General features: G+C 43.6%; 1 protein-coding gene across 2 annotated transcripts in view; it reads left to right on the top strand.

Annotated features, from left to right (window-relative positions):
• The window catches only part of snd1 (staphylococcal nuclease and tudor domain containing 1), a 180,920-nt gene that overhangs the window by 105,310 nt on the left and 48,301 nt on the right, over positions 1-27,309 (top strand). For both annotated transcript variants that reach the window (XM_083999700.1, XM_083999699.1), the window contains exon 17: positions 11,595-11,783. In XM_083999700.1, coding sequence (XP_083855826.1) covers positions 11,595-11,783 — 189 coding nt within the window. The remainder of the gene's footprint in view (positions 1-11,594; positions 11,784-27,309) is intronic.

Genomic DNA, 27,309 nt, shown 5'->3' with positions numbered 1-27,309 from the left:
TAATGTAATTGTTAGCTCACCACAGAATGCTGTTTGCTGCATTGACCTATTGAACAATATAACCACAATTCTCATAACCACCTTTTATGCTCCTTCAAAAGAGAATATCTGCTCTTCAATTTAACCACCATTCAAAATTGTCAGTAAAAACATGTCGTTGTTATATCCTATTTACTCTGTGTCCTTGCTGTCGCTGCACTGCTCGGTGATTGCAAAATAATGGCCCGGGTTTACTGGTTATGTACTCCAAGGTGTATGTGTAAATGGATGTGCGAGAAAGCAATGCTGTCATTTTGAGAGGTAATGTGGTTTAATGCCCTCTCCAATCATTTTGACCACCCCTAAATGTGCTCAATGTGGCTTGACTGCACCCACCAAGCTCTCGCTGCTTCAGGCAGCAATTTGAAGATATGGAGTCTTACCTCTCACTGCTTACCGATACCCCCGAGGGCCTTAAGAAGCTGGGTGTCTCAACCTGGAACACAATGTACTTGTGGAAACTGAGTGAAAAATGCTTAAAAATCAAATTGCGGCGCCCATTCCAACGTGTTTGGCGCCACAATTGATCTTCAGTTGTCCACTTTTTCGTTTCCTTTTAGATCTTAGTCGTAGCCAGGTCGTGTGGTGCTGCCATTGAAAAAGATTAAAACTGCTCCCGAGTAATAACTTTCACAGAGCCGCGTAACATTTGTTTTTTACGGCCGTTCAATAACTTACAGCCTAGTTCAATTTGTGTTTTCCCACCTGCACCCTAGCACCATCCAGTTAAGGAGAATTATATGATATTAGTAATATTACAAATGTAGCTCAATATTCATCGACCAACATGCCATGTCGCCCCTCTCTTAAAAATGAGATGGATTGTAGTTATTGCCGTTATTGATTTTAATAACCAGGCTGTTCAGGCCCAATGCTGAGCCTTGCTCCTGCTCGGCTACCTCTAGTCCTATGTGAGGGCTGTGATATGCTTTCATCTGGATAACAAAGAATCTATAAACTAATTTAACTACAGGTTTAGCATGATTAGGTTTGCTGACTCTTGCAGATTTTTCTTTTTTCAGATACAGTAGGTTTTATGAAATGTGCTTTGTGCCCCTTCTTCCATCAAACCCTTTAAACCATGGATACATGTAATTTGAATGGGAGGATCACAGGACTGGCTGGATCTGGTTAATGGACTCAAATGAGAGGCCTTAGCTAAGTGTAATGTGTTAGTTGAAGGATCAAGCTTCCTAACAACAGTATTGATCCATTAGGCCGAATAGAGAGACAATGACTGATGTAGAAGGTTGTCGGTCATTGCATCACCACAGGTCTTGCATTACTCAGTGTCACTGACCCTTTCACTGTGAGACTTGTCAAAGCCCCGTGGTGTCCAATTGTTGTCCATGTTGTGGCTTTGGGGGGGTGAAATGACAGAAAAGTAAGATCACAAAAGGTCAGTGAGCATCACAAAGGCCTGCAGGTCGCAACCAGAGCCCATTTACGTTTCCACGATTCAGCATGACCTTGATTATGTTATCATGTTTTCATGTTTTCCTTTAAATGGATTATAACTGTCAGATCAGTGTGGCAAAAAAAGTGCATAGTGTGATTTTTTTTTTTGAGTGTAACAGTTCAATTCACTAGTGTAGTGAAGTGAATGGATAGCTGTTGAAGGACTGACCGTAACCCCCAACTCATGGCCGAAAGAAAGTCGAGGGACGCAAAGTCATTCAGAATGTATGTCACTAGCAAAAGGGACAAATCTGTTTTGACAATACTGTGTGTAACATGCCTGGTGCAGTAAAGTTAACCCTTCTCCCTCTGGCAGGAGAGATCTCAATAATTCATTGCCCCGGTTTAGAAGTCTACTGCGGGTTATTCAGGAAGGACAACGCCAGCCTCTCCCGTGATCGACTCACTATTGACCTCTGCCTTTTCTCTCTCTCCATCTTTGCTTCGACTCATTTTCTGTGAAGGCTTCATAAGTCTCTCAAAGCCCTCCTTTGAAAAGCTCCCTATGTTTAACTCTTCCACTTAATACCTTTCCTCAGCGCTGCCAGTAACTCAGACTATAGACTTGAATTTTTATAGCCAGGGCATTTTTTTTAATATCCTTTTCTTTTCTGACGTTTTGCAGAAAGATGACAGCCTCTAACGACCGCAGAGGCCACTGGGCATTGATTGAACACGTTATTGTAGATATCAAATTAGCCAACTAATCATGACTCATGAATTTGCTCATTAATGAACAAATCTTGGACTTTCTCAATCGGCATACAGACCGTGTAGACTCATCAGCGTGGTTGCCATTACAGCTCCATTCCAATAGCTCTGTCTATGACCAATGTGCATTTAAACATAAGTGTTTAAAACACTGAATTAAAAATTGTCCTTGAAAGCCTCGCAGCGAGAAGAACATTTGGTCCGAGACTTCCTCAGCTTGCTACGTTATGAAAGCCAAATGGCATGAAAGCTGTCTTTAAATCAACAATAAAGGGATCACTGTGGCAAAAAGTGGCAGTTTCTATTTTGTATTCATTGAAGACGGCCGGGCAGAACCCCGTGTCAACATCTTAACTCTTACTGAGGAGGACAACGGGGACAAACGGCAGCTAAGTTTCTCCCATGACACCTGGACTGATGGCAAAAAGTGATGTTGGTATATAATAAATTCAAAAAAGACCAACAGATAATGACGCTAAATTATTCAGTCTCCCACCTGTATTAACTAGAAGCTCATCCGGCCGTTGCCCGCCCATTCCTGTCCTCCCTCCCTCTGTACCAGTGTCCCCTGTATTCACCTGTTTTGTCACAACGGCGATGCAGGGCAAACATCAATTATCTATTGATGAAAGAAAAACTCATTAATGGGCATCAGGCAGGTTTAATGGTGGGGATCATGCTTGTTTGCCTGACCGTTAATGGCCTTGGCCATTCGAGGAGCGGTTTGACTTTTCCCCACCCTGCCACCGACAGACGGCAGCCGTCCGATGACAGTGATGCATGGGACCCCCTGAGTCACATTGATCACCCTGGGATAGTCTATACAGACGTAGAGACACACACACATGAACACTTTCTTGCCCGGTGTGCATGTTATTGTACCACTGCTGGCAGCGCTGCTCTATCCTTGAATTGGTCAAAACTATTGGAAAAAGAGTGAAATGTTCAAATTCCTACTGGATATTGCTACTTTTCCCCCCCTCAATGAAGCGTGTAAGAGCCAAGGAAATCCCTCACGACTGCAGAACCTGTCGATCAAAGCTAACCTGACTCTCCTGAAATTTAACAGAAGAACAGTTTGCTCCAGACCAGGTGTACGTGCTGTGGTTAATTTTTCTGTCAAGTGAGTGAGTTGGTAAAAGATTTTTTTGTTTTCCTCATTGCAACAACTTCTATAACTGCAGACGGGTATTTGAAGAAGTTGTGTTGTGGGTCCCGAAACAGTTCTGCCACCAAATTGTTCAGACGGACAGATTGTGATCCACCTCAGCTCTGCAGCGAGCTCCGAGGCCAAGCTTCACCTGACGGCGCGCTGTAAACAGACGGCTTCTTTCAAGCTCTGCCATCCTTTTTCCCTGTCAGTTCTTGTTCAATGCAAGGTCTTTTTAAAGCTGCATTCCAGCCCAGACCCGCCCTTTCGGTTTTACTCGTATTTATTTTGCAGTGCACTCACTGCTTTATCCCCTTATTTTGCCCAAATGTGTTTATTCATTACGTGTGTTTAAACACTAGCTTGGAAATAATTCAGCATGGTTTTTCCAGCATATTTTACAACCTTCCCCCCTCCCAGGATTAACTCGATCAACATGTGACAAATAGCTGTCTGTCCTGACCCCGTGATCCGATAGTTAATGAACCAACCTAGTTTGGAATTGGTTGTTGCCAGAGGTTTGGCCCTTGGCCTAGAGCTTAGCTGTACTGCTAGCTTGCCAACGCAGGAACAGTCAATAACCAGCACCCACAGGCATCCTACTGGCTTAGGATAGCCGACAGGGAAGCCTCACCTCATCCAACCTTTCTCATTCTAATAGTCCCACTATGTTGTTGTTGCAGATAATGCAGTCTATCTGCTCCAGTTTTTTTTTTTTTTTTTTTTAAATCTGTTTTGTGTGGACATGGTGATGAAAGAAAATCGCCCAAACCACAGGACTCAACTTTTATTATATTTCCCCCTTGATAGAAATAGTTTATTTTCCATCATCAGACCTGTCACCTGCTGCTGTCTCATTTCCTTTTTAGGTCCAACACTGCCTGTCAACAGTAAACATGACACTGACGATGTCTCACTAATTTCATGTTTAATTTCATCATGTGTTTGGAGGGGGGTTGGATAAAATAGGTCAACCACATTAGCTGACGTCAGTAAAACAGAGAGTCGTCTCATTGCCTGCATTTTACCACCTTTAGGTCATGGCTGACCTCTTTTACCCTCGTTGCCCCTTACTCTCTTTTTGTAGTGGGGACTACACGGATCATCGGTTTGCAGCTCACCTGCCTCCAACACAGGCTGCAGCTTCTCTCCCCATGTGAAGATTTTATTTTTTAATTACAGGCCCCATTAACACGCTATTTACATCTCTGGCTGATCTATGCCATTAAAGGATCAATAGCGGTTTGTTTAATTCATTCATTTATTCTTCTCTGTCTCTCCGGCACGGCCCTTTTTCTTTCTTTCTTTTTTTTCCTTTTTTTCTTTTTTTTTAAAGGTGATCTATATTTATGGATTTCTTCCGGAAACCAACTGGCCTTTTCCTCTCTCGATTCGACCACAATGACATGCCAGCACATTTAGCCTTTTTTTTTGTTTTAATACTAAGGCAATCCTGATAACATAGCGTGAAAGGCACTAAGCAAGTGTAGCACTTAAGAAAGACAAGTGTTTTTGTTAGATTTGGTTCTTTCCATCAGTTGGACGTCAAGATAACGACACCTGAAAAGCCTATTACTGTAATCAAACAACTAATGTTTGGTTTGAAGGGTTCAGCATGTGTCCCTGTTTCTGGCTATGTTCCATTAACAGCAGTTTATGGACCTTAGTAATGGCCATGCACTATTGATAATGGACGGTGGGATGATTTTAGGCAGTGACATGCAGTGGTGTGGTCGTAGCACTCGTGATATGTGTGTTTAACCAAATTACAGCGTTGTTCACTTCTCCATCAACATCTCCAGGCTGTTAGGGTATTATACATCCCACATCTTGTCCTTTTCCTTTTTTTTTCAGGCAAACATTTCCCACTATACATATTAAGATGTAGCCTTGTCTTTTTTTTCTCCTCTCTCTGGTTTTTCCACACTGTCAGTGCCGTCACAAACAGGAACATCTATGTACTGATGTTCCTATCAGCACACACACTGGATCACAGCCAGACTTCTACCTTCCACACACACACATTTACAGGATGGCTGCGTAGACACACAAGTTCCCTTCCTCATACAGTAGCTGACACGGCTTTTACCAACTCTGTCACATTAATAGTGTATTTATTACCTAGAAGTAGTTGTCTATTTATTTGTTTTTGCTCCACGCTCATCTCTCATCCTGGACACTTTGATTCTGTTTCCAATTTAGCTTTGATTAAACGGCTCCGCCTAACAGCAACACCTTCACCGCCATATTGATTTCTGGTTGAAATCTGATCGGAGTTGTGGTCATATGTCTTTGCCTCGGTGGTACAGATGTATCATTCGAAGAGACGCTGTGTGTCCACTTAGAAAAATGATCCATACCAGCCAACATGTGGGGCAGTAGAGAGAGAGAGATAATGGACTTTCGTCGGACGGGGGCCGTCCATACCCCGAAATGGAGTTTTCACGCAAGACTGATCTCAGTGCAGCGAGGCTGACCCATTGACGCTCAGTCTTTTTTTTTCTGCTTAAATCCACATGTGGCTATGAAAAGGACAACCCGTCCTCTTCATGTGACATTCATGACTCTGAATTAAGTGTTCAGAGCCATTGATTTTTTTAAGTGAATAGGGAAGGTTAGGAATATGAATTAAGGTGTAGGGATTATCTGATTGCTCTACCCCCTTTTTCCCCTTTCTCCCCACTTTGCACCTCAAGGAACGGCTTAGGATCACTCATTGCTTAGAGGAGTTTTGATCTCTTTACCCCGGCACACAAAGGAGCACACACAAAAACACACACACACACACACCTCCACATCACTCCTCAATCTTCTCCAAGGCTCAGTTTGATAAATGGCTTATTCTGCTGGATGAGCAAAGGGCTGTAGGTGGGAGTGACTCCAGTCTTTCTTTCTTTTCCTTTCTTTTCCTTTCTTCGTCCTTTCTTCTGACCTTTTTCTTCTCCTTTCATTCGTCCTTTCTTTGTTTCTATCGTCCTCTCTTTCTCTCCTTCAATCCCATGTTCTTTTGTCCTTTTGTCCTTTCATCCTTTGGTTCTGTTTTTCCTTTCATCCTTCCTCTCGTCCTATGCCTGTCATGAGTTTCCTTGGGAGTCATGGTTAAGAGGGAGATGAAGAAATAGTTGGAGATGGAGAGGGGGAACTGATGCTCTTAATTAGTGGGTAACTTTTGGCCTCCTCTTAGCTTGTCATGTGCCGTGTGTTGCTGACATCTGGTACACACACACACACACAGATTCATTAATGTGATGAGCACTTAATCCTTTAACACTCCAATAAATATGAAAAAAATATCCCCTTCATCCTTTCATTTGACACTTGAAACTACCGATATTTTCACTTTGATTATATTTTATACGTATGGACAGACACGCACTCACACACACATGTAAACCTAAGAGCCAAGTTTCAGAGAACAGTAGCCATAAAAGCAGCCATCTCCTTGCTCCTTAATGAGAATGAATGAAGACATGCCAAAACGTCTCCACCTGCCAGTCTGTTTTCCCGGTGTTCACTGCTTGCATCTGCACATTACAGGGGCCCCTTTGACAGACACGTCCAAACACACTTCACACACACACACACTCACACCAGCAGCAGTCGGGCAGCACGCGCGCCGAACAAATGCTATGTTTGCTACTGTCAAAGCCTCAGCCTTTAAAGTTTATGACCAAAACTGGTAATTTGACTCATGCAAACTTAAAATCTCCACAGGGATAAGTGTGATCTCAGTAATTGGAATGAGCTGTAAAACTCAGATTTAAGTAGTGGCAGAGCTGCTGTCAGTGATGATTGAAGGCACTGACTGACAGATTAATTTCCTCTGTACCTTGCATTATGTTTATAGCTTGTTTTTTTTCATCCCGTGCTGAGATAAAGCACAGCGGTTAATGAATGCATGGAGCAATACTTGAATTGAGCTTCAAACACGTGTGCCAGGTTCGACCACAGGGGCTGCGGTACAAAGTGGCCACACCCTGTCCTCTGTAACTTTTTGGATGTTTATGCATTTTCTATTTGCCCTCCAGGTATTCACAATTTGTTTTGTTTGGATGTGGCGATAAAAGGAAATCCCATTGCTTGCCAATTTTTAAATTGCCAGCCCACTGTGTTCTTTCATTTTCTTTTAGTGTGGGGTATGGCTCTGACATGATGTGTCACCTACCGCAGTCTTTTTTGATTTTTTCTTTTTTCTTTTCGTTCACTCTCAAACAGCTAAGTGAATTAAATCTGCTGCAGTTTTAAAACATGCCCTCGGGCCAGGTTTCACTTCAGTGCTACCAAATGGCTTTGTCTTTGTCTACTTGTGAATGGCTGCCTGCACATGTGTATGTGCGTGCACGTACACACCCATGCGTTTGTGTGTATGCGTATTTTCTTTTGCCTTTTTTCTCTTTTCTGTCCACTGTGTCGACACAATCCCGGCGTTTATGAGATTACCAGAGCCCATTTGTGTTCCGGCGGGAGCCATCTTGGCTCGGAGGAGGCCTCCGCTGGGAACCATCTGGGCTCTACTCAAAGCAGTTTCCACTCCGCCTCCCCTGTCCTCTCCACATTGTGACCAAAGCTATTTACTTAAAAGGGAGGGGGAACTCAAATTACACTTGTGAGTATTCCTAAAACTCTGATCATGTTCCTGAGCTCTGGGGTGGCACTGTGTCTACACACAAAGTGATGCTGGAGCACACGGTTACTTGTTATCATCCTAAAGTGAAGATTATTCTAATTAAGAAATAATCAACTGATAATTAGATTGACATATCATCATGTCAAACATACGATAAATGCCAATAACAACTGGAATTCATCCTATCTAAAGCCAGAAAGGTTGATACTTAACTTGCTGCAGCTGCTCAAAGGAGCAATTTATATAACAATATGTATATATATAACAATATCTATGACAACATACGCGAAAGATTGGGCTGAAAAAGAATCTAAAAGCACAGAGAGAAAGTGACATATGCTCATTTTTGGCAGTGATTGGCCACTGGATAAAGGAGCTGTCATCCCTCCATTTTTCCCTCTCTTTACTGTTATTAAGTGCGACATATTGTACCAACAGTATTACTCTGCAATCCTGCCATGGATTTAAAGCCTCTTCAAGCTGATCTTATTCTGCCAGTGGAAAATTAGACCTGCGCTCTCTTTTATAAATTAATTTGTCCTTCTTAATTTCACATTTGACCTCTCCTATTAGCTTCTTTCATCTCCTCCCCGCTGCCCGGTGAAATGCCAGTTTCTCTTTATTTAACGACGCTATCAAGGTCTCGGTCGCCCATGGTTTATAATTCTCCTATGTTATTGACTAAGTGTGGGTGTCACACTCTGACCACAAGGATAAATGTAACAGTTGAAATGACTTCAGTTTTTCAATTGATTGACTTCTTGGTTATGTTGAATCCTCTGCTTGTTGTTTGGCTTATCTTTTCTTTTTATCTCTTTTCTCTTTTTTATACCACATCTGATTTGAAAGAGTAGCATATAATTATAGCTAATGTGCATAGTTCAGTAATATTTACAAAAATCTCCACATGATTTGTTTATTTTAACGTTTGGAGTTCCTCTAATTGCCCTGGAAGACAGTATTGGTATTCAGAAAGGGTGCAGATAAGCTGGGTGTTTGTGCTTATGAATTGGCAATTATCATCTCTGCTAGGGGCAGACAACAAGTCCTTTCACTGTGTATTTCACAAGTTGGGCTGTGTGTGTGTGTGTGTAGCCTGTTGACCTTGCTACGATGCCAATCATGATGTCATTTTAGATGTTTTCTACCATATTACTGACATTCTTCAGAAACCCTATTTGTAATTATTAACGCCGTGTGCGGTAATGTCACCCCTCTTGTCACAGTGCACTGTTGTCATGTACCGGGCAAATCTTTCTTCCATAAGGCTGGCAGTATGTGGCAAATGAAGTTTCCTCTATCAGTGGTCTGGGGAAACGAACACAGACTAATTTGCTCCTTTCTGATGGAAAGAGTGCAGGACCACATATCTGTGTTGTGAGTAATTTGACTTAAACAGCTCCTTCCTCTCGGCGTATCTCTTCCGCTCGTTCTCCTGTCATCTCTGGATGTCGTGAAAAGCGTGACTGATCTGACTTCTCTTCCTGTGTGATTTTTTTCCCACTTGTTTGTGACATACATCACATTTATGTAGTTGCTACATATGCGGTAGAACTATATTTTCCTCAAGCAAACCTTTGGGTCTAAAGGGATAAGTGTAGACAGACGTCAAGATGACTTCCTGCACCTAAAGTGATATCTCTGGACTGACGTGAAGGCTGTAGAGCTATTATTCCAGCTCTTTATGCTTCATCTTGCTTTAAACTTTGCAGTATAAATCGGCGTATTTTATAAATTATTCCTGATGGTTAGACCTCCTCTTCACAGTAAAGGGCTAATCAAAGTAAGATGTGTTGCTAGAGGGTCTCAAAAGGCTGCTGCTGTACAGTTGCCTTTTGTAATGTTTTTTGCAGTAATAATAAACAGTTTTTGGTTTCGGGAGCAAACTAATTCTAATTTTAACACCTACATTAATCAATTCATAACAGATTGTAGTCCAGAAGAAGACGGCCGACGGCTGCACCAGTCAGAGTTTACTTATACTTTCTATTTTCCCTCGAAATTGGAATTTTTTTTCCCCTGTGAGGAGTTGTTTTTAGTTGTCAGTGCTGTTTTATTTTTATTTTTGCATTTGCTGCCTCAGTGGTAGTTGGTAACAGTTAAGTTTGTTCTAGCCATTCTAGCCTTTTTTTTTTCTTTCTTTCTTTCTTTTTCCCAGCACTCGCCCACTTTCCCATTTGACATTTGGGTGCTCGGAGGACCAGTGATGCTCTAATAGCCTGGTTATGTAACTGCTTCTGCACTTAGAGACAAAGAGAGATAAAATGGGGGGTGAGTATCCGAGATAGCAGAGAAGGGAAGAGAGTCAGAGAATGCAGATTACGCCAGAGCAGATGAGGTACGAGTGAACTTAGATTGTATCGTGGTCAGGACCTGGGAGAGTACAACGCTGTCCTAGATGCTCTTTGTCTTTTATTGAGCCTTTACAGTACCTTTTTACCATATCGGAGACTAGTACAGTAATTATTATATGCGTAGCGTTTAATAGGGAAAAGATATGCATTGACGTGCCACTGTAAAAAGTGTTGGTGCGACAGAATGTTTGTGTGCTTTTTAACCATTTTCTCAAAGTGCTGATGGTTTGATATGAATAGAAAATGCATCCAGGAAGTAGAAGTATACGTCTGTCACTGCAATATGCATACGCTGTCAATTCTATGTGTAATAATGGAACCGATAATGCGTTCATTAATAAAAGCTTTTAACTTTCTCTGAGAACAAGGCAGAGCAGTTTACAAACTTAATTCCCTTCAGATTTCCCTTGTGGCTGCAGGGCTAAGCAGCCCGAGTCTTAATCGCTTGACTTCTCCGTATCTCTTCAACACACCTGCCCTCTCACTTTTTTCCGCTGACGGAGGCTTTAGAGTAGGATAAAATCGATTGATTTTTTTTTTTTTTCCCCCTCCCTTTCCCCTGGTCGTCCATCACTTATGAAACAAAACGTAATGAATAGATAATTAGCCTGAATAGGCAGAATTTGGTTACAGTCCATCATGGCCAGTGTTGTAAGATCTTTCCTACTTTGTCAGCAGGGTTAGCTGTTTCAGTGCCCTCATTTGTTAACTTATAGGAATTGCATCTTGGCTGTCACTAATTGCAAATGATTCACATTGCAAAAAAAAAAAAAAGTAGATGACAATATTTTGAGTCTTAATTAGGTTGAAGTGCAAATGCAGCAGTTATTCAGAACCACTCTCACTGTTTGTGCAGCCTCTGATTTTCACACTTGAGAATTGTATCATTTGCAGAAAAAGACACAGAAGTTGCATCTATTAGAATCCGACAGTGGAGCTTAATTAAGGATGTCAAGGGCAAGTTAGCCCCTGCAGGATTTTTTGTGCTCAGAAACTGTGTGAGCTGTGGTGACCAAGACAAAAGACCACTCATATGGTGTTGTCCACAGCAGTGGAATGAAGCATTGCTCTGCGTGCACACCCCATAATCAGCAGCGAGCTCACAAGTGTCATTGATGTTTCTACATAAGAGCAGTGGTGTCTCTGCAGAAGACGCCCCTCTCTCAACTTCATTGCTGTAATGTAATCTTGGACACAGAACATTAACCGGCCTCTTTTTCTTCTCCTCTCCTCTGCTCTTATTCCTCTGTTCCAGGTGGAGGTCGAAGTGGAGAGCATGGACAAAGCGGGGAACTTCATTGGCTGGCTGCACATCGAGGGTGTGAATCTGTCCGTGGCGCTGGTAGAAAACGCTCTGTCCAAGGTCCACTTCACAGCAGAGCGCAGCGCCTACTACAAAACCCTGGTCTCAGCTGAGGAGGGATGTCGGCAGAGGAAAGAAAAGGTAGGTCTCCCTGCACAGACACTGCAAGATTAAAGTATAGTATTAAACTATCAAAGTGACGACTGCCCCCAAATGACATAAAACTGTCTTCATAAAGCTTCCAAGTGGTGAAAGAAGCACCTGAATGTTTTTTTCTTTTTTTGCCAGCAGGACATCTACAGTAGTTTAGTGTTGTTTAAATTTAGTTAGGGCGCGAGATACATATGTCTTAGAAGTATCATTCAGCAAAAGGCCATCGGTGTCATGTTTTTCAGGTGCTATATAGAAAAACTGTCTGGTATCACAGCAACCATCAGCCCGGGGTTACCACATGAGGATTTACTTTGCTGGCTTTCACATCCCAGATCTATGGTGTTCCAGGTCTGGCTAGTGCACAAAAAAACTGCAAGTGGCCTTACTTATGTTGTTAAAGGGGGTCTGTGTTTGTTTTTTTTGTCATAGTCCAGCTCCACAATCAGCCAGCTCTCCCCTCAACCTTCAACATCAGTACTTGTTAGCAGTTCATTAGTAGAAGTAAAGGTGCAGTCACATAAAAAGCTGTTTGTTCTAATAAGGGAACAACACAAGCACATTCTGTCAGAGCTTGGCAACCACATGCTTCTTTTGGCAACGCGCAGTAAGACCTCTGTCTTCCGTCAATACAAAAATTAGATTTCTTCTTTCTTCATCACACTAGAGCTTCGGTCAGACCTAAAAAAAAAAAAAAAAAAAGGAAGAAAAAAATACAGTCTGTCCTAACATGAGCCTGTGTACATTCTCTCCGAGCCTGGTCTGGCCCGTCCCATTAACTATTTATGGGTCCAAACCTGATTTCAACCCAACATTTTTTTTTCAATAAGTTTGCTGTTATAATTAAAGTTTTAAGCCACAACTCCGAGTTGTTTGACAGAAATCTGCTCAGAAGAGATCTTAATGAGTGCAACACAGAAGCATGTATTATGTACCAAAGCAGTATGTATATTAGGATCCCTAAAAAAACACGCATTAAAACACTTTAAAAGCCAATCATATCACATATACCATACAAAATGAACAAGAATTCATTTAGGAAATGGGTCAGGGTGAGGTGGGGGGTGGGACATACGGTTCTGCAATTAATAACACTGTAACGTTGTTGTAACCTTATTATATATTGATCACAGCAGGATGTGGTTTAAGGCTATGTTGTTAATACATGTAACATTTCTCATTATTATACAATAGCTTACTCCCCACTAGTCCCCATGCCAACTTTAACTGTATCTGACCTCCAGACTGGACTGGCCCAGATCCTGGGTCTGCCTCTGCTCAGGCTCAGAGACCATTCATGACACATACAGTATGAAGGTAAAGGAGGACACATCAGCCTATCCAGTTATGACAGCCCCCCTTTAAGAAATAATACAGTCCATCCGCCTACGTGCCTCATGAAATTGCTTCAAATGTATTAACAACATGCAGTGAGTGGTAGTTACAGCTACAGTGTTGTGGAAATGCTCCCTCCGGGCAGCAGAATAGCCACATATTTGCCGTTATCATCGAAGCTTTCTTTCCTCAATGGGAGTCCTTTGATGGATGGAGGCTTCTCTCACACTGATCCCGATCTCACCCTGCATTTTCATTATGGCTCCACGAGTCACCCCTGCCAGATGCATGAAGTGCCCGGCCAGCTGTCATCCTTGTCCTCCTTCTCCCCATCCCCGTTACTTATTTCGTTTTCCACCTCTCCTTCTCTTGAACTCCCGCTCCTCCGCTCACTTCTACCTATTTTGGGTCCTTAAGGAGTCGCAGATACCTATTCTCTTAAATAAATGTGATGTATCGCCGGAGCCAAGAAAAGAGGGCCTGTGTTCTTTTCTCCCTCCTCTGAATCCATCACAGTCGGCGAGCTCCTACTCGTCTCCCTTGCTCTCTTGGCCTTCCTCTTTTTCATACAAACACTCTCCACCTGTGTCGTCGTCTTTTCTCGACAAAAAAAAGAGAGTTTGTGGCACACAGGTGAGTCTTTGTCTGGAGGGGGAAAAAAAAAAAGATCTTGCCAGCGATGTGAGCACACTGACCCTGCCATCTTAAATCTAACTCCAGCGAGAAAGTCACATTCCTGACACCTCTGATGACAATTTCACTACCGGTTTCCAGCCCCTCTCTGCAGCGTGGAGACAGATTGACTTTCACCACAAGGTTTTGACTTGAGCTAACCTGAGTGCGGACAGGGCCGAGAGGAAAGACGGCAGGACGGGGGCCTGAGCCGAGCAGACAGACAGTGATTATGTTTGATGTTAGTTTGCCAAAGGCACCGGTTCACGGATCAACCACAGCCTGATTTGTTTGTGTGTGTGTGTGTGGAGAGTGTTTTGTGTTAATAGAGCACGGGGCAGTTAGTTGCATGTGTGTGTGAATGCATACGATGCAACTTGAAGGCAGATGAGGTGGGACTTGGTGTTCTAATTAACCCGTAGAGACCATCTCCAGAATAGCTGAGAGCTGGGCAATTTTTTTTCCCCCCCTCCTGTCTTTCTCTTTTGAAGTCATGGCTGGTCTTTGTCTGTGTGTAGGCTGAGGCTAGGTAGGGCAGATTGCATCTCCTCCTCATCTCCCCTCCCACTCTTCCTCTTTTTTCTCATTGCCCTCTCTTTATTGTCCCTACGGCTGTGGATATGGAAGACATCAGTGGGTACTGCTGTGTCAGGCGTCCCCACAAGGAAGCAAGGTTGTCGTAATGAAGTGCGCTCGCAAGATGTGTGTGTGTACGTACACACTCATTAAAGGAAACTTTGCGTTGGTGGTCCAACCGGGACCCAGGACAACATTGGGGTGGGGGGTTGTGGGTTGAGGCTTGCTGCTGTAGCATCCTGAACCAAAACTGCTTAGTTCGAGTGACTTAAGTGAATATGAGTTTTTGCTACAATGAGACCAATGGGACAAAGTGATTGTGTTCTAAATGAAGCATTTCAAAGGGTTTGGAGAAGAGCCTTTTCTAGACCTCAGCATATTTTCATCTTGCGCATCAGCATCTCTTCGAACTGTCCTCGCAGCAAAACTAATTCTCCACGCACGCGGGAAGACTCAAGTTGTAGGCCGAGCCACGTTCCTAATTCTTGCTCCCCATTATGTTTATTTATGGCTAAGCTATTGTTTACATAAATCTCTCTAAAGCGTGTCGCCCTGTCAGAAGCCATTGTCACGCTTTCAGCGTTAACGTTTACATGATTCAGCTAGAAGACGGACCCGGGACACTGTATAAACTTATTTCCATGTCGTTTTAACAATGCGTCGGTCGTTGCCAAGCGATGCTCGTTGCCCTCTTCTTAAATCTCTTGCCCGGTTTTTGCAGAGCATTCTTGTGTATATTTGGATCCTCCTAGGGGTAGAAAAACAAATTCTTGCTTACCAGGCATCTCTGTAAACAAGACCCATTGCAAAAACACTGCGTTTTGTCATTGTAATATGAGACGGCTCATTGCAGCTATTCATATGATGTTCCAGTATTCCCAAGCTGCAGCTGAGGGAAATAAATATGACAAGATAGCAGCAGTGGTCCGGGAGCAGAGATTTCAACTATAGAGACACTGGCTGCATTTTTCATTTAAGTTCACCTAAGGTGTGTTTTGTCAATATTTGATCATCCCTCAAGAGACGTTTTTTTTTCTCTTTTTTCTTTTCTCTAAACTCAGAAACAAAAAATGAAATGAAATACTCTGAAATGAAGAGCTGGGGTAATGAAAAGGAATCAATTTCCTCTCCACAAGCTTCTTGGTTCTTCTTTGCAAGCCTGAGCTTTTAACCATCCTCCAGTGTTGAATCCCTTTTGGTAATTTTCTTTTTTGCTGTTGATAATAAGGCATTAATGACTAACAGCTATATTTAGTATGTTGAGGAGAAGCTCTGCAGTTCTTTTTTTGAAACAGTTTTTTTTTCTCGCATACAGTATTTATCTCACATTCACTGGTAGACAAATAAGATTTCCATTTCTTTTCAACATTCATTTGAGATGCCTGATCTACATTGGATCAAAGTGCATGTTATTCATAACAATGTTGTTTTCAATCAAATGGGCATTCCTTGCAAGTTTTTGAGATTTCACGGAAACCGTTCATTGGTCACTTTATTCAGATAGAAATGTAGAACATGAGTAGTACTGTATATGAAATTACATACTGTACTGTAAAGACATAAGCAAAAGTAGATTCGGGAGAAGAAAAAGCAACAAATGATTATTATCCGAAATCTGAAATTCCTGAATGATTGTTTTAAAGGTGTTTTCATAGGAAATAAAAAGACGGCCACCCCTTGTGGCTAACAATTTATAAATTGCTGTAAAGGAAATGATATAATCCCATGGCGGGACATTAATAGGTTAAGGCACACATTTGCTTAAATGAAAAAGCCAGCCAATAGCTGTGAGCTAGCAGAGGAAGGAAACGTGCTAGTAATTGGGGTGGCCTAATTATGAAGAGGTGAATCAACAATCGGCCCCTCAATAATAACCAGTGCGCTTTCTGTTGAGCAAGGTTTTTTTTTTTTTTTTTTTTTTTAGCTGTAATTACCGAACCTTGAAGGAGATTAACGCACTCCAATGGGTCTCAGAGTAGAGAGAGAGAGAGAGGAAGAAGAAGAAGGGAGAGAGTGGAGAAAGGGAACAAAAGAGGATATGACAACCCCTGTTAAGGATATCCTCATGTCACGGGACTCTCCTTCACCCACCACCCGCCCCCTTTTTCCTTCAGTCCCGCTCAGCCCTCTTCACAGACCACTGTCCTTTTCTTAATCTCTTCAGTGTTCTCGCATCCTTCTGCTAACTCTCATCACTTGTTCCCCCTCTCTCTCTTTTTTTTCCCTCTCCTCCTTCAACTAATCATCTCGGAATCCCTTCTTATTAATCGGATTAATGTCCTTTCAGATGCCCTGTGTCGTGCCCTTGTTCCCCTTCAAATGCTTTACAGTTTTTTGGATTGTGCAGGACAGTTCCTTCCTCGGCCTTCTCTTTGGTCACAGTGCGTCAGACACCTGCATCACTTTTATCCCCCTTTCTTTTTTTATTATTGAGGGGGAAAAAAATCCCTCGGAAGTATAAACCCAGGATCCGGTACTGCCGGTTCTTATACTTCACCCGTCCATCAACGCCGCTTGTCAAAGTACTTGAAGCAGCATCGCTTTGACATTGAGCTTGGTGACGTGTCCTTGGCGGAACCTGATGGAAGTACTTAATCTTGTTTCAGCTTTCTCTTTCTTTTTTTTTTTCTTTTCCTGGTTGGAGTCCAGAGTTGCGAGTCCAGCCAACTTGAAGGCCACTGTGCCCCAAGGACCTGTACACAAGTATACATTAACACACGGCTCAGACCAGCACTTTGATTTGCTGTGATTGGCCGACCGGCATTGTAATCAAGTCTGATTGTATCAGCAATGTGCAGTTTCTACCCCTGTAGTTGCCTCTGGCTCAGCCTCTCGAGGGTCAAGCCACTCGCCGCCTTGCACGGCAAACATCTCGACATCTTACCAGAAACCCCTCCCTCGCCCTCCCTTCCCCCCATGCCACTCGCCTTTTTATGCTTTTTTTTTTATTATTGTTTTGAAAGTTTTTAAAAGCAGCATCTCCCTGTCCTCCCATATAAGCTGTGTCTTCTCAGCAGTCAGCACATCACACACCTGGCTAAACAGGAACATGCTGTGGATGAATCAAGATAATTGGGCTTTTAGCGAGGCTAATAGGCTTGTGTCTCTTAGTTCAGGATGCAGGAAGTTTACCTCCAGAGGACTGGTTTCACTCTCAGGGATTAGACTATGTGCCGCATTCTGTCCAGTTCCAATAATAGGATTTTTTTATGAAAGTGTACGTGGTATCTTGTGTTTTACCTGGAGCGTTATTTAAAAAGAAAACATGTGATTTGTACAATGAAGGAACATTTTCTGATATATACGTGGCATGCTGATTCTCAGTCGTCTGTAAATAGTCTATGTAGAATTGCACACAGACAGCCCTGTTTGGTTTCCATGGATGACAGTCTCTTTTCTATTAATACCATGCTCACTGCTTCCTTAAGCCCCGGAGCCATTGAAACGCTTTCAGGGTTGCAATCTTTTTCTCTCTCCCTTCCCATTTTTCTTGGCCTCTCATCGTGAAATAACCTGTGGCAGTCATCAGGCAATATCATGGAAAAATGCTGGGGATTAATATTAAAGTAGCTCATCTATGGAGGCTTCAAGCTGAATAACAAAATAAATTTGACTCATTCTGTTGCTTAGTCTGCCCATTGTTTCTCCAATTTAGCTCTGTTTTGGCCAAATCTCTTCGCTGCTCTTGCAAATTATCTCCTGTTCACTGCAGCCATTCTGGTTTTAGTCCCTGGCTGGAGATTTATGATGCACATGAAATCATTACTGTTATTACCTTTCTCACCCAAATAGCATCAGGCCTTATGAGGAATTGAGCCTTAGTGGCATCCAGGGCCACACAAGATGATTTCACCCATATTATCATTCCAGTCAGCCCTCTCCTCCCGCCTCTCCCCTCCCTATTGCTTACTGCTGTCATTGTTGTCTTATGATTTAACAAATGGAAGCTGTGTGGTGTGGAGACAGGTACAGTGACCATGACATGGCCAATCACACAGAGTGATATTCAATTAACGAGCGGGCGAGATACCTGTCCAGTCCCGTTTGACAGGGAACAGAAGCGAAGCCTGAGGAAACCGCAGCCTCTGCCTGGATGGAAATGAGAAGCGCCAGGGGTCTTTGATTATGAATTACACATTAAAGACTTGATTTCTCGACACGTGGCTTTCCATTTGTTTGAAATCGCTCTGACTTCTTGCCTTGCCTTGTGTACAAACCACTCTCCTCTCTAAATTAGAATGGGATAATGAGATAAAAGAGAAGCATTACTTAATATAGCTTAATATATCTTTGCAGCTTCTGTTGTATTCTCAGGGTCATGAGCATGCACAGGTTGTTTGCATTTACTCGATTGCTTTTTGGACCAGTTTCAGGACAGTCCGCTGTGAGGCTTTGAATGGGTGAACTCTGGGAAAAAAAGAAAGGCACTTTGTCTGGTTATATAGTGCCAAGTCCGGCGAACTCCCTCGTCTTAATTTAATAAACTAGGACTTCTGCCAACACTGTTTTTTTAGGTTTACTTTCCCTTTTTTTATGCTCTGTCCATCTTTTTCCTCTAGTGAAGAGGATTTAAATAAGTTGTGTTCATCCTGCAGAGGATGCATATTGTAGGTTGTATTTTAAATTGCTGAAAAATACACCAAATGTTCAACGCCACTGACATGCGAGGTCCTCTAAAATCGCAGAAAACTAGTGAGAGAATAAAATGGTGTCTGCGGCCACGTCTGAAAGATGGAGGATCAGGAGAATCATTATGTCACTGCCGATTTGCATTTTTTTGCCCTTTAGGAGATGAGTTGCTAAAACTGCGCCAAAAGTCACCGTCCATCACTTCACCCATGGGCAATCTATTGACGCTAGTCTTGCTTGTGTGTCGAATACATCATCCACAGTATTACATAGTGCAGCGCGGCAGCAACCGGTCGTCAAATCAGCCCTAACCTCCTTGTCTCATTAGAACACAATGTTTTAAACTGTGAGTAGGATAGTACAGTTCGATGACTCACGGTGCAGCAGTCCTCAGCCTACTGTGCTCAAATCACAACTATTTTTAGGTATACACCAGAGCACCACTACTACTATGATGATTATCTGATGATGAAATAGCTTCAGAAACCAGAGCACAATACAGCGCAATGCCTCCGCAGCACAAGCTAACTAACAGCACGCTCAGAAAATATCTGTTGCGATCTAATGAACATGCCTCAAGCTCCTAAACTTTTTTCTTTTTTTTTCTTTTTTGCTCCGCTGCTAAACCACAGCAGGGTTATTAGTTTGCAGTGGTTAAAATAAAGTACAGCATAATAGCGAGATAAGTTCAAAAATTAATCAATATAGATGTCGTACAATTTGCTAAATTCATAGCTGAGTAATGATTTCGACCGTGTTTTAATTAAAATTAAATCACGGAGCCAGTCAATTTAAAAATCAGCTGGGATTTAGAGGAACTCGCTGGTACTGAGCAACGCCTTACGAGATGACAGAGCAATATTTAAGCTCTCGTGATCGACTATTAGCGTTCAGATCTGTGGCTCCGGGGGGCCCCCGTCCCATGCTGGAAATCATCAGCATACTTCGTGAGAGAACGTTTGGCCCCATTGCCAGCGTGTCAATACACAGGCAAGATGAAGGTTGCAGGGTTTGTTGGCAAGTGTGAGAGGACAGCGGGCTCACAGCAAGGGGACATTATTGCCTGCAGGGTGGCCACAATGGGAGAGGTGACCCGTGCGAGACCTCACATCTCTGGAAAAGATGGAGGGGGGGAAACTGTACGCTTCGTTATACATCTCCAAACTCCTAGATACGCTTCAGTTTGCATGTCTGTATTGTGTCTTGGCACTCACACGCGCACAATGTGTCTGGATTTGTGTGCAGCTGCATATCGTTTTCCTTTCTGTGTTTGTTTACTGTGCCATAAATGTTTGTATGGGCCTTTTTTTTTGCGTGTGTGAGTTTTTACTCCAGCCCTCGCCTTTTCTTCTGAGCGCTGCGTGCACAAAATGAACCACCTACCACACACAAAGGCAAAGAGCTGACGGAGGCTTTTTCATATGGCTAAAAGATTACATAATATGATTCTCAGTGCACTGTAACACATCTGCACTCACACACACACACACACAAACTTGCTTGCAGATGGAGGGAAGCGCCACACGTGCACGCACCATACTCTCACTGTCTCTTTCCTGCTTACTCAAACACACTTTGAGCATGTGCAGACCGACAGTGCAGACACACATGCACATGCACACACACACACACACACACACACATACGCTCTCTCTCCGGGGACACCCTCCCCACTGTAGACGGCAAGCTGGACCCTCAGTGCCCCGAGGCAGAGAGAGACAGAAAGACAGAGAAAGAGATCAGTGGGCCCAGTGATGTGTGTGTTATTTACACCCCCCAACCCCCTAGTTTTCTCTCTCTGTCTGTCTTCATCCTCCTTTTCCCCAGTTCCAAGCTGCAAATTCAGCAGTCTGTCAGCTCCACTCGCAGTCTCGTGAATAAACATGCAAACATCCCTTTCCGCCTTTATCTCCATCTGCACGGCACAACGCGGGCCGCTGCGTGCGTTGCGCTGCGTTGCGTTGTGTGCGCATGGCGGTCACCGGCCAAGGTGGCACATACAAACTAGTTTTGATGAGCAAGGCACTAAAAAAAAGAACCAGAAGACACACTCAATGAAGCGAGTCCGTCTCAGCAGTCTCACCTTCTGCGTGCTGAATTATACATTCACATGAGTTGCAGGATTACACGCTGACTTTGAAAATGTCATCTGAAAAATGCATCCGGCCACAAGGACATTCAGGACAATCCTGAGACACACACAGACAGACACACACACACATACACACACACACACACACACATACACACACACACAGACACACACTCTCTCTTTTAGATGAAATATTCTACTTGATGAAGCATATAAACAGGAAGTCGGCCTTTTTTTTGTTTAGTGCATTATTCTCTCGTGTACTTGGACTGCTTCGTCATTGCAGCAGCGTGCATATGGACCATGTGTCATCGTTTTGTGTTGCTCTCTTTAACTCGCATTTGTATGCATGTTTATGTTCCACTGATCCTGCGCATGTGTTTTTTTTTTTCTATGCGTTTGTCTTTATGTCCTTGGCCTTGTGCTTTGCCTTCTCCAGTCATGCACAGGATTCTTGGAGGCTCTTAGCAGAGGTCCTCAGGGGCAGGTTTGCGGCTGCCTCCGGTTCATCAGTGCAGAAATAACTCAGGCAGTCCCTCCAACCCCCCCTCCACCCCTCCACCCCTCCACCCCGCTCCTACCCCACTGCACCCACCCCGCCCACCCCTTCACTCTGCTCTCGGGATGAAGGGGCTGAGGCCACGGGAGGAGAGAGGGCTGGAAAGAGTGAGAGGAGGTGAAATGCTGGGAGAGAACATGATGTGATATGACACAGTGCGTTGCATTATGGCTGATTAACACATGCTCAGCTACGCCACCCGCGATAGAAAAACACAAACCCCCAGGTCTGCCCGCCTGCCTCTCTCTCTGTCCCCCCCTCCTCTCCCCCCTGCCTCTTATATCTTGGGGCTTCCCTCCTTTTTTTTCTCTCTCTCTCTCTCTCTCTCCTCCTCTGCCCCAATTTCTCCCCCATCTCTGCTGATGAAAGTGAGTGTGAAGGACATGCACCGACTGGAGTTGGGCTAGCAGATTATTTGTTCTCCTTTTTTTCCCTCTGCTTTGTCCCTCCTGGGACACTGTAAGGAGACACTTTTCCACTTGGTTTGCTGAGGACTGGTTGAGGCTGACTGCCTTCCTACCTCCACTAGAACGACCGCATGGAATACAGGCAGCGGGGCTTGAATTTTAACACGGGGGCATATTTGACCTCAGACTGCAGAGCTTTGATTAGTCAGTTGCAGCAAAGGTTATTACCTTGAGCAGCGGCTGTTAATTGATGCAGCATTATGGGTGTTTACTTAGATGCTGTCACAGGCCTCTACAAACTTATTTGGAACCACTTATCCTTGAAAACCTCCGCTTCAGAATACCGCTTTTTAAATTTCTACTTGCAGGCATATTTTTAAAGTTTATCCTTTAAAAAAAAACTCATTTAGTCACCGATGTCTTTAAATACTTCAGATTGTTCTGATGCTCTTGTGTTGGTGACATTCCTGTGTCCTTGCAGCCATTTGTACCGACATCCCAGCTAAGATGTATTGACCACCCCATTCATGTGAACATCCATTACGAGAAGAAGCAGCGATGACATTTTCCCCCTGCAGATAACTGACATTTATGTATTTTTGGAGTCATCAAGCAGATGCTGTGAAAACATTAAACCTCCCCACCCTCCCTCCCTCCTTCCTTCTTTCCGTCAATGCTTCAGGTGTCCTCTCTAATCGTCCCTGTTTAATCAGGGAAAGAAGGAAAACAGTGTGGCCTATCTGCGTTTGCACTAAAAATAAGACACGTAAGTTATAGTCATTTACACACACTTTGACATTTTTTAGGGCCCCTGCTCGGAGCCACACTTAACTCCATTTAATATGGGTCGACAGTGAAACACCCCTCCCTGATTTTTTTTTTTCCCCTCCCTGCTTCCCTTGCTTTTCTCTGCTGTCTAATGAAATGCTAAATATTTGTTTCTGGAGGGCACCATTTAAATGCGCTCTCTGCTGGTTGGGATCTTCAAACCTTTCCCCATTTAATGAGTTGTGGTTTTATTAGTTCCAAGGCATTAAGATCAGACCTTATTGACTTTTCCTTGTCACCTAAAAGGGCTCTGACAGGAGCTCATTGCATTTGACATCTCTGACCTTCCTGGATATGTATTATTATAATAATTGTTATTCTTGCTGCTGCTGCTGTGGCTACTGCAATAAACAGATCCTTCTAGCCGTCGCCTTATTCTTCTTCTTCTTCCTCCTCCACAGAACAGGAAGCTTATAGCCAATGTGGATGCTAACGCCTCATCAGTTCTCTTTATTACCTGCTCACAGACACTGAGTCCTCTACACATTGGCAGACCAGTCTTGGTTGAGCAGCCAGTTCCGCTTCTAAATGCATTTGCTTATTCTCTCCCTCTATTTGCCTTATGACAGCTTCGCCCACTTCCTTTCATTCTTCTCCTTTCTCTCACTTTCCCTCCAAGTCCTCCACTGTTCTTGTCATTCATTTGCACTTGCCTCAGCACCTACAGCATTTCATCCCCATCCTTCTCTTTTCCCATCATGTCTTTAATTCAAACTCCCTCCCTCTTCCTTATTCCCTCGCTCCTCTTTACACTTTCCCAATCTTAAGTCCTGAATTAGACATTCTTTTTATTATTCTCCTCTTACCTCACATGCTCTCAAATGCTTTCTCACTGTGAGGAAAATGCAAAGTGCATTGATTCATTGATGCATTTTTTTCTCCCCTCCCGCTGTCCTCTGGTCTTTCTAAAGGCACTTGTTCGAAGTGCAATTTCTTACAAGAGCACCCAAAACGAAGTTTGGGTCCCTGCTGTCTCTCAGAGTGAGACACTTTTTCCTCCAGCTCATTTGTCTCTTGAATGGATCTTTGATAGAGTGGACACTGGAAGTGCTCACTGGGTTACTGCTGCTGGCTTCACTGTGTGACCCTACATTATGCTTTGAGGTTTTCTGTATTGTTTATGCGTCGTTATTTCCCAGCACGGGGATGATACGAGCCACATTTCTGCCAACTATTAAGGGCCGTACCTGTCAGCTCCAGTTTTATCTGTCAGACTCATATTTTAGTGTCTTTTGTGGCCTCTCGCTGTCATGAAATAAAAGTCTCAGGGGTCGTCACACTGTCCAACAAAATAAAATATGTTCTCATGACCCCCACTTTAGTTATAAAATGCCAGTGCACTGCAGATTGTCATTGTTGGTTTGTGGCACGGTGTTCAGCATGTTTTCTCAGACCATAAGAAAATGCTAGCCCCTAATAGAAAATTGATGGGTCCTTTTTCATGGGCTATCAACCCTGGGGTACGGTGACGTGCGAGGAAGGGGAACAGATGGATGAAAACAATGAAGCAGGGAAAAGATGTAGGGTTTTGAAAGATTGCTGTATTGCTCCGAGGATTGACAGACTGGATTGTTTGTGAGTTATGCTGTCATGGTTGATGATCAATGCATGCAGAGGGACAGTTAGTGCAATCATTTCATGTATTCCTCTTCCATAGATTTACACATTAATCCTTTTATAATCTTTGATGTGTTGTTTTTTGTTGTTGTTATTCACGAGAAACATCAAATCTTGGTGTGTGTGTGTGTAGAGGTGTGGCTTTTGAAGTGTAATGCTTGCTTATCACTTACTTTTGTTTTTGTAAAGATTCAGATTTGAGAGTATTTCTGATGAACTCTGAAGCATTTCCATTGTAATTTAGGTCAGTCCACTTTTACTCTGCTCAGTCTCCTGGCTGGCTAGCCTGCAGAAAACACTCTAAATCTAGAGAATGGGACCACTCTGCTAGTTTTGGGACTGTGTTTTTTGTGCATTTTACTGGGAGTCTCTCTCTCTCTCTCTCCCTCTCCCTCTCTCTCTCTCTGCCTCAGGGAGAGACAGTTACATAAACAGGCTCTCGTCATCTCTGCGTTTCCGATTCCTGTGCTTGAACTAGTCTCTCTCTACCTCTCTTTTTCTCTCTTTATTTGTCCTTTTCCCCCATTTCCCCCATAGTCTTTTCTTTTTTTCTTCTTTTTTTTTACCTGCCATTCCTGCACATTTCTGTTATTTTCCTCTATGTGTCAGTGTGGGTCTTGCCAAATACTTTCCCATGGTCCAATATGTTTGGACACACAGCATTGGGCTATGCAATTGATACTTCCAACAGTCTATTATGAACTGTAGACACCAGATTGATACTTTTTCTTTCATTTAAAAAGTGAAAATTATATCCTGAACAATTGCCTTCTGTGCTTTGTGCTGAAAATCTCAGGACAGATTCAGCTGTGTCAAATTATCAGTTTGCATTTGTTCTCTGTCTCACATACCGGTACATAGTCTCTGATGCCGACCTTCGTCTCACCAACAAAGAAGCTGGTTTTCTGAGCTCTTCCTCAAACTGGGAAAGAATCTCTTCACAGGAGCGACACCAGACCTTTGAGTCGTGTTACAAATTGTGAGATGTGGGAAGCGATTCAGAGACATCAAGGGGCTTTACCTCTGATGTGATAATATTGCCATCTCTTTCTCCCCTCAGTCCTCCTCCCCACCGTCTCCTCTCTCCGGCTCTCTCCTTTTCCTCCCTGTTCTCCCTCCTTTTTTTCTTTTTTTCCCCGCTCTCCATCGCTGTTCCTCACCATGACCAGATCCATATTAACCTCCCTGTCACTCTCAGCCTCTCTCTGCTATCCTGCATCTCTCCCCGTTCCCTTAATCCCCACTAGCTCTGCCTCCCTCCCTCTCTCCCTCTCTCCCTCTCTCCCTCTCTCCCTCTGTGGCTCCCTCCTTCTCATACCTCCATTATTTTTTCTCTCTCTTTCTAAATGAAGAGAGGAGAGGGAGTGGAAGGTGTGATCAGGAGTCCTCCACCGAGGAGGAGAGCGAAGGAGAGATACCACCTCCTGGAAAACCAGTCGTCATGGCAACACTGTGGCAACCTGGGACCGACTAGCCTGTTAATTAAAAAGTTGATTAATTGCCTTTTAATTGCATACTTATACATTGTAACATGTAGGTAGTCCTATTTCTTAATCACTCTGCTTTATACCGGCTCTTTTGCCTTTCTCTTATATAATTTCCAGTAATCAGGCGGAGTGTGTTGATCAACATATCTTATAGAGGAAGGATGAAAGGAACAACAGAGCAGAGGGGACGGGGGGTTGGCTAAAAACACTCATTCTTAATTCCAGCCCACTTTTTAACCCACATGGTGTTCGTCCAGGTGGGCGTGTTCGCAGGGAGACAGAGCTTCAGCCGCTCGGCACCAAGGTCATAAGAAAGACCGGAACCGACGCGGAGCGGAGTGAAAACAACAGGGCCAGCGAGAACAGGAGAAGTCATCTGGCACGTCACACGTACAAATTCAGAATCAGCGGAGGGCAAACAAACATAATAATCAACAATAATCACACAAATCAAGCAAACCTCTAAATAAGTGTACCCCCCCCCCCCCCATACAGCCCCTCATCTCTCCATGCAGCAGCACCTCATTTTTATCAAGGTTATCATGATACGCAATCAGACAAAGTGTTTGTTTTGGCGAGCATTTAATTATTTTGCCTCTCTCCCTCTCTTTTTTTCCCATCTCTATTCCTCTGCCTCGCTGTCTAGGCCATTTGAAGAGTGTGTGTGTGTTTGTGTGTGTGTGTGTGTTTGTATCATGTGCCCTTGCAGCTGGTAAGCTTTAATTGCACGCTTATTCCCCTCGCACTGCTTTTTTGTTTTGCTCTGACGACATCTTGCCTGTCTTGATCATCTCTTAATGACCACAGATAGACAATGCTCTGGTTAAGTCAGTCGGGGGGGTGGGGGGGGGGGGGGGGGCTGTATGCTCTGTATGCAGCAGCGCCTCCAGGGACCGTGTGTGTGGTTCTGTGTGTGTGGTTCTGTGTGTGTGTGTGATGCCTGCTTCATTCTCCCAGCCGTCTGCGTTTCCATCCCACCTGAGTAGAGAGGGGTGGTGCCCATGAGGACGGCGGCGGAACAGGTGTAGGTTTGTGTGCACGTATCACCCCCAATTACATATGCACCCACATGTCCTGTTTCCATGGTAACACCATGCCCCCCCCCCACACCCACCCTCACCCCTCCCTGCCTTCAGCTCACATGCACCACTCCACCACCAATCTCTGTCAGGTGGAAGTTAGCGCTCGTTGTTAATAGTACTAGTGTCAGCCCTACCCCAACACACACATGTCTAAGTGGATCAATTTCTGTCAATTTAAAAAAGTGTTACAAGTTGCCACCATGATAGCCCGGGGTCGTTTTCAAGCCCTCCAC

This window comes from Trachurus trachurus (assembly GCF_905171665.1).
Source record: "Trachurus trachurus genome assembly, chromosome: 23".
NCBI classification, from domain to species: Eukaryota; Metazoa; Chordata; class Actinopteri; order Carangiformes; family Carangidae; genus Trachurus; species Trachurus trachurus.
The sequence above is the reverse complement of the archived record's forward strand: the minus strand, read 5'-3'. Positions and strand labels throughout refer to the sequence as shown.